The 14,398-nt window shown below is 44.5% G+C and overlaps 1 protein-coding gene across 1 annotated transcript in view; it reads left to right on the top strand.

Annotated features, from left to right (window-relative positions):
• LOC122562332 (unconventional myosin-XV-like) overlaps positions 1-14,398 on the top strand; it is a 447,653-nt gene that overhangs the window by 105,204 nt on the left and 328,051 nt on the right. Inside the window, exon 13 of the mRNA XM_043715207.1 lies at positions 13,489-13,620. Within this exon, the coding sequence (XP_043571142.1) occupies positions 13,489-13,620 (132 nt within the window). The remainder of the gene's footprint in view (positions 1-13,488; positions 13,621-14,398) is intronic.

The following is a 14,398-nucleotide window of genomic DNA, read 5'->3' on the forward strand; positions in this document are numbered from 1 at the left end:
TAGGTTCACGAGGTCAATTCCCGGAATGGCGGGACTATCTTATGTTGAAAGATTGGAGTGACTGGGCTTGTATACCCTTGAGTTTAGAAGGCTGAGAGGGGATCTGATTGAGATGTATAAGGTTATTAAAGGATTGGACACTCTGGAGACAAGAAACATGTTTCCGCTGATGGGTGAGTCCCGAACCAGAGGACACAGTTTAAAAATAAGGGTTAGGCCATTTAGAACAGAGTTGAGGAGAAACATCTTCACCCAGAAAGTGGTGAGTGTGTGGAATCCTCTGCCCCAGAAGGCTGTGGAGGCCAAGTCTCTGGATACTTTCAAGAAAGAGTTGGATAGAGCTCTTAAGGATAGTGGTATCAAGGGTTATGGAGATAAGGCAGGAACAGGATACTGACTGAGGATGATCAGCCATGATCATATTGAATGGTGGTGCTGGCTCAAAGAGCAGAATGGCCTACTCCTGCACCTATTGTCTATTGTCTATAAATATACACAGGTGTTTACATCGCCAACAACATTGCATCCTTCACAGGCATTTAAACGTAAATCAAGGCAGCTACAACGGCTTGAAAGCACAGATGGATAAAGTGAACTGGTACTTTAGATTTAAGGATAAATCAATACAGATGATGTGACATATTTAAGGGAATATTACAGAATTAGCAGTAATAATACATTCTGACAAGAAATAAACATTCCAAGGGACGACTCAACATTCATGGTTAACTAAAAAACTTAAAGATAGTTATAGAGTCATAGAGATGTACAGCACAGAAACAAACCCTTCAGTCCAACCCATCCATGCCGATCAGATATCCCAAACCAGTCTAGTCCCACCTACCAGTATCTGGCCCATATCCCTCCAAACCCTTCCTATTCATATACCCATCCAGATGCCTTTTAAATGTTGCAATTGTACAAGCCTCCACCACTTCCTCTGGTAGCTCATTCCGTACACATTCCACCCTCTGCATGAAAACGTTGTCCCTTAGGTCTCTTTTATATCTTTCCCCTCTCACCCTAAACCTATGCCTTCTAGTTCGTCACTCCCACACCCCAGGGAAAAGACTTTGTCTATTTATCCTATCCATGGCCCTCATAATTTTGTAAATCTCTATAAGGTCACCCCTCAGCCTCCACCACTCCAGGGAAAACAGCCCTAGCCTATTCAATCTCTCCATATAGCTCAAATCCTCCATCCCTGGCAACATCCTTGTAAATCTTTTCTGAACCCTTTCAAGTTTCACAACATTTTTCCGATAGGAAGGAGACCAGAATTGCATGCAATATTCCAACAGTGGCCTAACCAATGTCCTATACAGCCACAACATGACCTCCTAACTCCTGTACTCAATACTCTGATCAATAAAGGAAAGCATACTAAATGCCTTCTCACTATCCTATCTACCTGCAACTCCACTTTCAAGGGGCTATGAACCTACACTCCAAAGCCTCTTTGTTTAGCAACACTCTCTAGGACCTTACTATTAAGTGTATAAGTCCTGCTAAGATTTGCTTTCCCAAAATGCAGCACCTCACATTTACCTAAATTATACTCCATCAGCCACTTCTCAGCCCATTGGCCCATCTGATCAAGATCCCGTTGTAATCTGAGGTAACCCGCTTCGCTATCCACTACACCTCCAATTTTGGTGTCATCTGCGAACTTACTAACTATACCTGTTATGCTCACATCCAAATCATTTATGTAAATGACAAAAAGTAGAGGACCCAGCACTAATCCTTGTGGCACTCCACTGGTCACAAGCCTCAGTCTGAAAAACAACCCTCCACCACCACCCTCTGTCTTCTACCTTTGAGCTAGTTCTGTGTCCACATGGCTAGTTCTCCCTGTATTCCGTGAGATCTAACCTTGCTAACCAGTCTACCATGGGGAACCTTGTCGAACGCCTTACTGAAGTCCATATCGATCACATCTACTGCTCTGCCCTCATCAATCTTCTTTGTTACTTCATCAAAATACTCAATCAAGTTTGTGAGACATGATTTCCCATGCACAAAGCCATATTGACTGTACCTAATCAGTCATTGCCTTTCCAAATACATGTATATCCTGTCCCTCAGAATTCCCTCCAACAACCTGCCCACCACCAAGATCAGGCTTACTGGTCTACAGTTCCCTGGCTTGTCCTTATCACCTTTCTTAAGTAATGGCACCACGTTAGCCAACCTCCAGTCTTCCGGCACCTCACGTGTGACTATCGATGATACAAATATCTCAGCAAGAGGCCCAGCAATCACTTCCCTAGCTTCCCACAGAGTTGTAGGGTACACCTGATCAGGTCCTGTGGATTTATCCACTTTTATGCATTTCAAGACATCCAGCACTTCTTCCTTTGTAATATGGACATTTTTCAAGATGTCACCATCTATTTCCCTACATTCTATATCATTCATGTCCTCTTCTACAGTAAATACTGATGCAAAATACTCGTTCAGAATCTCCCCCATCTCCTGCGGCTCCACATAAAGGCCATCTTGCTGATCTTTGAGGGCCCCTATTCTCTTCCTAGTTACCCTTTTGTCCTTACTGTATTTGTAAAAACCCTTTGGATTCTTCTTAACTCTATTTGCCAAAGTTATCTCATGTCCCATTTTTGCCCACCTGATTTCTCTCTTTAGTATACTCCTATTGCCTTTATACAGTTCTAAGGATTCACTCGATCTACCCTGTCTATACCTGACATATGCTTCCTTCTTTCTCTGAACCAAACCCTCAATTTCTTTCATCATCCAGCAGTAAACTTTTAAAAAATGTAATTGTGCAAAGATGGGTGGTGGGCGAGAATATAAAACCAGACATATATAAAACAGTAAAGATTCGTTGTATTTTTGGATGTCCTATATACAGTCAATATAACATAGAACATGACAGCACAGCACAGTACAGGCTCTTCGGCCCCCAATGTTGCGCCAACCTGTGAAACCAATCTGTTCCACACTATTCCATTCTCATCCATACGGCTACCCAATGACCATTTAAATGCCCATTAAGTTGATGAGCACTCCATGCCCTTAATATTCTCTGAGTAAAGAAACTACCTCTGACATCTGTCCTATATCTATCACTCCGCAATTTAAAGCTATGTTCCCTTGTGCTAGCTATCACCATTCAAGGAAAAACGCTCCCATTGCCCATCCTATCTAACCCTCTGATTACCTGAGCTGTCTCAATTTAGTCACCTCTCAACCTTCTTCACTATAACAAGAAGAGCCTCAAGTCCCTCAGCCTTTCCTCATAAGACCTTCCTTCCATATGAGGCACCATCCTAGTAAATCTCCTCTGAACTCTTTCCAAAGCTTCCACATCCTTCCTATAATGCAGTGTCCAGAAATGTACGTAAGTATGGCCGCACCACAGTTTTGTACAGCTGCACCATGACCTCGTGGCTCCGAAACTCAATCCCTCCACCAATAAAAGCTAAAACACCCTATGCCTTCTCAACAACCCTCTCAACCTGGGTGGCAACTTTCAGGGATCTATATACAGGGACACTGAGGTCTTTGCTCATCTACACTACCAAGAATCTTACCATTAGCCCAGTACTCTTTGTTCCTGTTACTCCTTCCAAAGTCAATCTCCTCTCACTTTTCTGCAGTCAACTCCATTTGCCACCTCTCAGCACAGCTCTGCAGCTTATCTATGTCCCTGTGTAACCTGCAACATCCTTCAGCAGTATCCACAACTCCACTGACTTTAGTGTCATCCGCAAATTTACAAACCCATCCTTCTACGCTCTCATCTAGGCCAATTATAAAAATGACAAACAGCAGTGACCCCAAAACAGATCCTTGTGGTACACCACGAATAACTGAACTTCAGGATGAACATTTCCCATCAACCACTAGTTTTCTTTCAGCTAGCCAATTTCTGATCCAAACTGCTAAATCGCCCTCAATCCCATGCCTCTATTTTTTGTGCAATAGCCTACCGTGGGGAACCTTACTGAAATCCATATACATTACGTCAACTGCTTTACCCTTATCCACCTTTTTGGTCACCATCTCAAAGATCTCAATAAGGTTTGTGAGGCATGACCTACCCTTCACAAAACCATGTTGACCATCCCTAATCAAATTATTCCTCTCTGGCTGATTATAAATCCTCTCTCTTATAACCTTTTCCAACACTTTACCCACAACCAAAGTAAAGCTAACTGGTCTATAATTACCAGGGTTCACTCTACTCTCTTTCTTGAACAATGGGACAACTTTTGCTATCCTCCAGTCTTCCGATACTATTCCTGTAGATAATGACGAAGTAAAGATCTCTCCCTTGGCTTCCCAGAGAATCCTCAGATAAATCCCATCCAGCCCAGGGGATCTACCTATTTTCACACATTCCAGAATTGCTTACGCCTCCTCCTTGTGAACTCAATCCCGTCTAGTCTAGTGGCCCGTATCTCAGCATTCTCCTCAACAACGTTGTCTTTTTCCAGTGTGAATACTGACGAAAAATTTAGGGCTTCCCCTATCTCCTCAGACTCCACACACAACTTCCCACAACTATCCTTGATTGGCCCTAATCTTTCTCTAGTCATCGTTTATTCCTGATATACATTTCAAGAGTGTTAGGGCTTTCCCTGATCCTACCTGCCGATGACTTCTCATTTTCTCTCCTGGCTCTTCTAGCTCTCTCTTTAGGTCTTTCCTAGCTAACTTGTAATTTTCAAGTGCTCTAACTGGGCCTTCATGTCTCAGCCTAATATAAGCCTTCTTCTTCCTCTTGACAAGGGATTCAACGTCTTTAGTAAACCACAACTCCCTCGCTTGACCACTTCCTCCCTGCTTGACAGGTACACACTTAACAAGGACATGAAGTAGCTGTTCATTGAATAAGCCCTACATTTAAATTGTGCCCATCCCCCACAGTTTTCTTCCCTATTCTATGTATCCTAAATCTTACCTAATTGCATCATAATTGCCTTTCCCATAGCAATAGCTCCTACCCTGCGTTATATACCGATCCCTTTCCATCGCTAGGTAAACATAAACGAAATGTGGTCATTATTACCAAAGTCCTCACCTACCTCCAAATCTGACGCCAGATTCATTACCCAGTACACAATCCAATGTGGCATCATCCCTTGTTGGCTTGGCTACAAACTGTGGCAGGAAACCATCCCGCACACACTGGTCTAAAACGGACACATCTAAAGTAATCGAACTATCGTATTTCCAGTCAATGTTTGGAAAGTTAAAGCCCCCCATAAGAACTACCCTTTTTCTCCCGCTCCTATCCAGAATTATCTTTGCTATCCTTTCCTCTACGTCTCTGGAACTATTTGGAGACCTATAGATAATGCCAACAGGGTGACCTCTCCTCTCCTATTTCTAACCTCAGCCTGTACCACGTCAATAGACGAGTCCTCAAACGTCATTTCTGCTATCGTAATACTGTCTTTGACTAAAAATGCTACCCCCCCCTCCTTTTACCATTTTCTCCATTCTTACTGAAACATCTAAAACCCAGAACCTGCAACAACCATTCCCGTCCCTGCTCTATCCATGTCTCCGAAATGGCCACAACATCGAAGTCCCAGGTCCCAACCCATAACCTCCTTACTTTTGTATTCTATGCCACTATTAATACAGTCCATATACTCTGTACTTTATTAACTGCTATCTCTGGAAGACTCCTCATGTGTCCTAAAACAACTTCTTTAAACAATGGTACTCAGTCAATCTCAAGGAGTGAGAACACAATTATGGAACACACATTACTGTAGTGCATGGCACCACATCACACTGCACTGCATCACACTGTATTGTAATGGACCACATCACACTGCACTGCATCACACTGTACAGTACTGGACCACATCATACTCTACTGCAATGCACCACACCATACTGTACTGCGCTGTGCCACAACATACTGCACTGCATCAGACTGTATTATACTTCACTGCACCACACCATGCTGCACTGCACCACACCGCACCACACCATACCGGACTGCATCACATCATACTCACCTGCACTGCACCACACCATACTCCACTGCATTGTGTGACACTATACTGCACTGTATCACATGGTTACTGTACTGCACCACACCATACTGCACTGCACCACACCAAACTGTACTGCACCACATCATACTGTACTGCACTGCATCACACCAAATTGTACTGCACCAGATCATACTGTACTGCACTGTACCAGACCATTCTGTATTGCATCACATCATACTGTACTGCACTGCACCACACCGTACTGTACTGCACCACACCAAACTGTTCTGTACCACATCATACTGTACTGCACTGTACCACACCATACTGTACTGCACTGCACCACACCAAACTGTACTGTACCACATACTGTACTGCACCACACTGTAATGTACTGCACCACAAGTTACTGTACTGCACTGCACCACACCAAACTGTACTGTACCACATCATACTGTACTGCACCACATCATACTGTACTGCACCACACCATACTGCACTGCACCACACCAAACTGTACTGCACTGCACCACACCATACTGTACTGCACCACACCATACTGTACTGCACCACACCAAACTGTACTGTACCACATCATACTGTACTGCACTGCACCACATCATACTGTACTGCACTGCACCACACCGTACTGTACTACACTACATCATACTGTACTGCACTGCACCACACCGTACTGTACTACACTACATCATATTGTACTGCACTGCACCACACCATAATGGACTGCATCACATCATACTCACCTGCACTGCACCACACCATACTCCACTGCATTATGTGACACTATACTGCACTGTAACACACGGTACTGTACTGCACCACATCATATTGTACTGCACTGCACCACACCATACTGTACTGGACCACATCATACTGAACTGCACTGCATCACATCGTACTATACTGCACCACACCATACTGTACTGCACCACATCATACTGTACTGCACTGTACCACACCAAACTGTACTGCACCACATCATACTGTACTGCACTGCACCACATCATACTGTATTGCACCACACCAAACTATACTGCACCACATCATACTGTAGTACACTGCACCACACCAAACTGTACTGCACCACATCATACTGTACTGCACCACATCATACTGAACTGCACTGCACCACACCGTACTATACTGCACCACATCATATTGTACCGCACTGCACCACACCATACTGAACTGCACTGCACCACACCATACTGTACTGCACCACATCATATTGTACTGCACTACACCAAACTACTGCACCAGATCTTACTGTACTGCACTGTACCAGACCATACTGTATTGCACCACATCATACTGTACTACACTGCACCACATCATACTGTACTGCACCACATCATACTGTACGGCACCACACCAAACTGTACTGCACTGCACCACACCAAACTGCACTGCACCACACCATACTGTACTGCACCACACCATGCTGTACTGCACCACATCATACTGTACTGCACTGCACCACATCATACTGTACTGCACCACGTCATACTGTACTGCACTGCACCACACCATACTGTACTGCACCACATCATACTGTACTGCACTGCACCACATCATACTGTACTGCACTGCACCACACCAAACTGTACTGCACCACACCATGCTGTACTGCATCACATCATACTGTACTGCACTGCACCACATCATACTGTACTGCACCACACCATACTGCACTGCATCACATCATACTGTACTGCACCACACCATACAGCATTGCACCACACCATTCTGCACTGTGCCACAACATACTGTACCACACTACACCAGACTATACTGTACTGCACTGTACCACCCCATACTGTACTGCACCACATCATACTGTACTGCACTACATCATATTGTACTGCACTGCACCACATCATACTGTACTGCACCACATCATACTGTACTGCTCCACACCATACTGCACTGCTCCACACCATACTGCATTGCACCACACCATACTGCACTGCACCACACCATACTGTACTGCACCACACCATTCTGCACTGTGCCACAACATACTGTACCACACTGCACCAGACTGTACTGTACTGCACTGCACCACACCATACTGCACTGCACCACACCATACTGTACTGCATCACATCATACTCTACTGCACTGCATCACACCATACTCTACTGCACTACACTGCACCACATAAAACTCCACTGCATTATGCGACACTATACTGCACTGCACCACAGCATATTGTACTGCACCACATCATACTGCACTGCACCATTACCATACTGCACTGCACCACACCATACAATACTGCACCACACAATACTGCACTGCACCATGCCATACTGTACTGCACCACACCATACTGCACCATACCATACTGCACTGTACCACACCATACTGCACCACACCATACCATATTGCACTGTACAGCACCACACCATACTGTCCTGCATCACATCATGCTCTATCTACTGTACTGCACCACACCATACTGTACTGCACTGCACCATAACATACTGCACAGCACCATTACCATACTGCACTGCACCACACCATACAGTACTGCACCACACAATACTGCACTGCACCACACCATACTGTACTGCACCACACATTCCTGCACTGCACCATAACATACTGCACAGCACCATTACCATACTGCACTGCACCACACCATACAGTACTGCACCACACAATACTGCACTGCACCATACCATACTCCACTGTACCACACCATACTGCACCGCACCATTACCATACTGCACTGCACCACACCATACAGTACTGCACCACACAATACTGCATTGCACCACACCATACTGTACTGCACCATACCATACTGCACTGTACCACACCATACTGCACCACACCATACCATATTGCACTGTACTGCACCACACCATACTGTACTGCATCACATCATACTCTACTGCATTGCACCACACCATACTCTATTGCAATACACTGCACCACACAAAACTCCACTGCACCACACCATACTGTACTGCACCACACATTCCTGCACTGCACCATTACCATACTGCACTGTACTACACCATATTGCACTGCACCATACAGTACTGCACCACACAATACTGCACTGCACCATATCATACTGCACTGTACCACACCATACAGTACTGCACCACACAATACTGCACTGCATCATACCATACTGCACTGTACCACACCATACTGCACCGCACCATTACCATACTGCACTGCACCACACCATACAGTACTGCACCACACAATACTGCACTGCACCACACCATACTGTACTGCACCATATCATACTGCACTGTACCACACCACACTGCACCACAACATACCATATTGCACTGCACTGCACCACACCATACTGTACTGCATCACATCATACTCACTTGCACTGCATCACACCATACTGTAATGCACTGCACAAACCTTACTGCACTGCATTGCACCACATCACACTGCACTGCATCACAATGTACTGTACTGCACCACATCATGCTGTACTGTACTGCACTGTGCCACAACAAACTGTACTGCATCACCCATACTGTACTGCAACACGCCATGTTGCAGTGCACCACACTGTCCTGTACTGCGCCATACCACACAATTTTTCACTGCATTATGCCACACCATACTGCACTGCACTACACCATATTGCACTGCACCACACCATACTGCACTGCATCACATCATACTCTACTGCACTGCATCACACCATACTCTACTGCACTACACTGTACCACACAAAACTCCACTGCATTATGCAACACTACACTGCACTGCACCACACCATACAGTATTGCACTTCACCATACCATACTGCACTGTACCACACCATACTGCACCGCACCTTTACCATACTGCACTGCACCACACCATATAGTACTGCACCACAAAACAGCACTGCACCATACCATACTGCACTCTACCACACCATATGGCACCGCACCATACCATACTGCACTGCACCACACCATACTGTATTGCACCATACCATACTGCACTGTACTGCACCATACTGCACCACACCATACCATACTGCACTGCACTGCACCACACCATACTGTATTGCACCATACCATACTGCACTGTACCGCACCATACTGCACCACACCATACCATACTGCACTGCACTGCACCACACCATACTGTACTGCATCACATCATACTCACCTGCACTGCACCACACCATACTGTAATGCACTGCACCAAACCTTACTGCACTGCATTGCACGACATCACACTGCACTGCATCACACTGTACTGTACTGCACCACATCATACTGTACTGTACTGCACTGTGCCACAACAAACTGCACTGCATCAACCATACTGTACTGCAACACGCCATGTTGCAGTGCACCACACTGTCCTGTACTGCGCCATACCACACTATATTTCACTGCATTATGCCACACTATACTGCACTGCACCACACCATGCTGTACCACCATGCTGCATAACACTGCATTGCATTGCGTTGCACCGCATCATACTGCATTCCACTGCATGACAATACTATGGCATTAAGAGGTGTATTTTGTCAGCTTTTTTAATGAAGAAAGGTTAACAGTGAGTTGCTGAACAGTTTACTTAGATACACAAAAGTAAACAGTTTGTGAGGCCTTGGTTTTTTTTAAAAGTTGCAAAAATACAAGCACCATGAATGGATACGGTTCAACTCCCGCAGAATCAGGATTTTTAATTTTATTTTTCAGTAACGTTGTCTGGGGTCTTGAAGCAGTGTTTGGAAGCTGCAGTACATCTTTCCCTGCTACTCGTTCTCTCTCTCTCTCACTCTCTCTCTCTCTCTATCTCTCTCTTACTCACAGAGTTCTCTCTTAATGTTTCTTTCCTCCTGGACCGGAGAATTGCTTATGAGACCATCTATCTCACTGAATTTGCCTTTTGCCAAGAGTGTGTTTATTAATGTTACTATATTGGAACAGTTACTATTTATGTTATTTTGTTAGTTTCTAATAGAGTTAAGGTTATTACAATTTCTTCTTCCTTTCATTGTATTTTAACTATAGTATGTGAATAAAGTGTGTTTTGCTTCAAATCTGGTAGCTTGGCCAATGGAATTGCATCCAGAATGCAACCACTGGCACTTGCCTTTAAATTAAAAAATGTTAGGGTCTGGGCTATCTTCTTAATATATTTTGCAGGGGTTTGGTCAGCTCCATAACAAATTGGAGCTCTTGTCAGGATCAAAATCTTTAATTCCAGGTTGGATTTAGGATTATTGGACTCAAATGAGTGGTGGATGTTGGTGTCTTATTTCAGGTATTGCATTCAGTTAGTTTGGCTGAGAAGAAAATGCCAGATTGCTTTAAAGAATTTACTTATGAGGGTGAACTTTACACATATGCCAGGAGGAAAAGAAGTAAAAACATTAAGAGGTATTGGAGCAAGTTAGTCTTTGATGGTGAGAGATCAGGATACATGTAATTCAGAAGGAGTGTTGCCAGAAAATGTAGTCATATGTGGAATTCATGGTGAGAAGAGTAGTGTTTCATTATATAAAGTGTGGTTGGAGAGTCCGGTGAAAAGTGCTGAAGTGAGAGTAATAAGGTATTCTTGGTTCTAGATATACAATTTATCTTGGATCACAGGTAAGAGTGATGCCGGCTGTGGTTGTAAAGCTATACCGTACTGCACCTCACCATGCAGTTCTGTACCGCACTGAACCACACCACATTGCACAGCACCACAGTGTTACTGCACTATGCCATACCGGATTGAATCTCTTTCATCATTGTCTAATCATGGTTAGAAATTGTAGATCCCAAGACATTGATTTTCCCAGGTTAAAAATCACACGACACCAGGTGATTCCATCCGAGGCTGGAATCAAACCTGGGTGCTTGGCACAGTGAGGCAGCAGTGCTAACCACTGAGCCACCATGCTCCTTCATCAGGTAGCAGTAGAGCAGGATCATAACACACAGAATTCATAGCAAAAGATCTGAGTGTCATGCAACTGAAACAACATACTGAGCAAACCTAGATTGCTGTATATCCAGGTTTGATTCCAGCCTTGGGCAATTATCTGTATGGAGTTTGCACATTCTCCCTATGTCTGTGTGGGTCTCATCCAGGTGCTCCGGTTTCCTCCCACAGAGATGTACAGGTTAGGTGAATTGGTCATGCTAAATTGACCATAGTATTCAGGGACATGTAGACTGGGGCAATAGGGGTAAAGGTAAGTAAATGGGTCAGGGTGGGTTACTCTTTGATGGGTCGGTGTGGACTTACTGGGCCAAATGGCCTGTTTCCACACTGTAGGGATTTTCTGAATCAAGAGCAGCATTCAGAAAGCTAGTACATCCAAATAAACCTGTTGGTCTATAACCTGATGTGTGATTTTGAACTTTGCCCACCCCAGTCCAATGACCCATTGATTCCACGCTGACCTTCTGAAGAGCATCCCACTCAGACCCGCCCTCCCCCCCCATCCTTTCCCAGTAACCTTGCATTTCCCCTGGCTAATCCACCTAGCCTGCACATTCCTGGACACAATGGGCAATTTATCATGACCAATCAACCTGTTCTGCACATCTTTGGACTGTGGGAGGAAACCAAAACACCTGGAGGAAATCCATGCAGCCATGGGAAGAATGTGAAATTCCACACAGACCTTTTATCGAAGATGCACTGACGATGTCACCTCGCGAGGCGACAAAACGTCTACAGAGAAACACAACTACTGCAAACAAAGCTATGACCTCATCCACACAGACAGTTGCCCGAGGGTGCAATTGAACCTGAGTTCCTGGCCCTGTGAGGCAGCAACATTAAAAACTGAGCCACTGTACTGCCCAGAATATGGAATAGTTTGCTATGTGAAATGGATAAGCATTGTTTATAGGAAAACTGAATATGTTTATGAAGCGGGGGAACATTGTATTCAGGGTAAACTCTGTTAACTGCACAGAAACTTTCCTAATCAACCTGTTCAGAGATGTTGCACTTGAACCTGGGTCTCCTGCTCCAAAGGTGGGGATGTTAACACTGTTCTACAAGAACCCTTTTGTTAACAGTATATTAGTTTATTGTTTAGGGGAGAGTATTGAGTGGGGCTCCTCAATACTCTTTTCTATAAGTATAAGCTTAAAGAAGATTGCATTGTTGGAGGTGTATGATATAAAATGTGTATCTGCAAATTACAGTTAATCAGTGAATAAATACTTTACCTTAGTATAATATTCTTGGCTATATGAATTTTGGCATATTTGGTGTTTTAACATGTCGCAAAGGTACTAGAGAGAAGCATGCACTTTAGGATTTATTTTTGATTGGTCAAGTATTGAGCTTGTACAGACACAATGGGCTGAATGGCTTTCCTTTGCACTGTGAAACATTCAAGTTCTATGATTCTGCATTATACCAGGCACAATCTTTATGACTCAACCATCATCTAGAATCTTTACAAAGTTAGTTCAAGTATATTTCTAACTCCGTTAGAAAAAGTGGATTTGATATTTAACTTTAACCCTGTCTGTATTCCCCACAGGAAGAATATTCCCAGGAACAGATTGATTGGGCTTTCATTCCAGTATCTGATCGACAAAATTGTTTAGACCTTATCACGGCCAAACCACATGGAATTCTGCGCATTCTTGATGATCAAACCAACTTGCCTCAGGTCAGATGGTTTTACAAATCTCACAGCAGCAGCTCTTCAGTCTAGTATACTGGCTGGGCTGCGACAGGCTGGACTATGCTGGGATGTGTTGGGCTGTGCCATGCTGAGTCAGGCTGTGATGTGCTGGACTGGGCTTGGCTGGGTTGGACTGGGCTAGGCTGGGCCTGGCTGTGCTGGGATATCCAAACTGTGAGTTGTAGCACTGCTGAAGGTCACTGGACTCAAAATGTTACCTCTGATTCTGTCTCTACGGATAGAACATAGAACAATACAGTACAGAACAGGCCCTTCGGCCCATGATGTTGTGCCGAACATTTGTCCTAGCTTAAGCACTCATCCATGTACCTATCCAATTGCTGCTTAAAGGTCGCCAATGATTCTGACTCTGCCACTCCCACAGGCAGCGCATTCCATGCCCCCACACTCTCTGGGTAAAGAACCTACCCCTGACATCCCCCTTATACCTTCCACCCTTCACCTTAAATTTATGTCCCCTTGTAACACTCTGTTGTACCCGGGGAAAAAGTTTCTGACTGTTTACTCTATCTATTCCTCTGATCATTTTATACACCTCTATCAAGTCACCCCTCATCCTTCGCCGTTCCAACGAGAAAAGGCCGAGAACTCTCAACCTATCCTCGTACGACTTCCTCTCCATTCCAGGCAACATCCTGGTAAATCTTCTCTGCACCCTCTCCAAAGATTCCACATCTTTCCTAAAGTGAGGCGACCAGAACAGCACACAGTACTCCAATTGTGGCCTAACCAAACTCCTGTA

This window comes from Chiloscyllium plagiosum, chromosome 24 (assembly GCF_004010195.1).
Source record: "Chiloscyllium plagiosum isolate BGI_BamShark_2017 chromosome 24, ASM401019v2, whole genome shotgun sequence".
Classification (NCBI taxonomy): Eukaryota; Metazoa; Chordata; class Chondrichthyes; order Orectolobiformes; family Hemiscylliidae; genus Chiloscyllium; species Chiloscyllium plagiosum.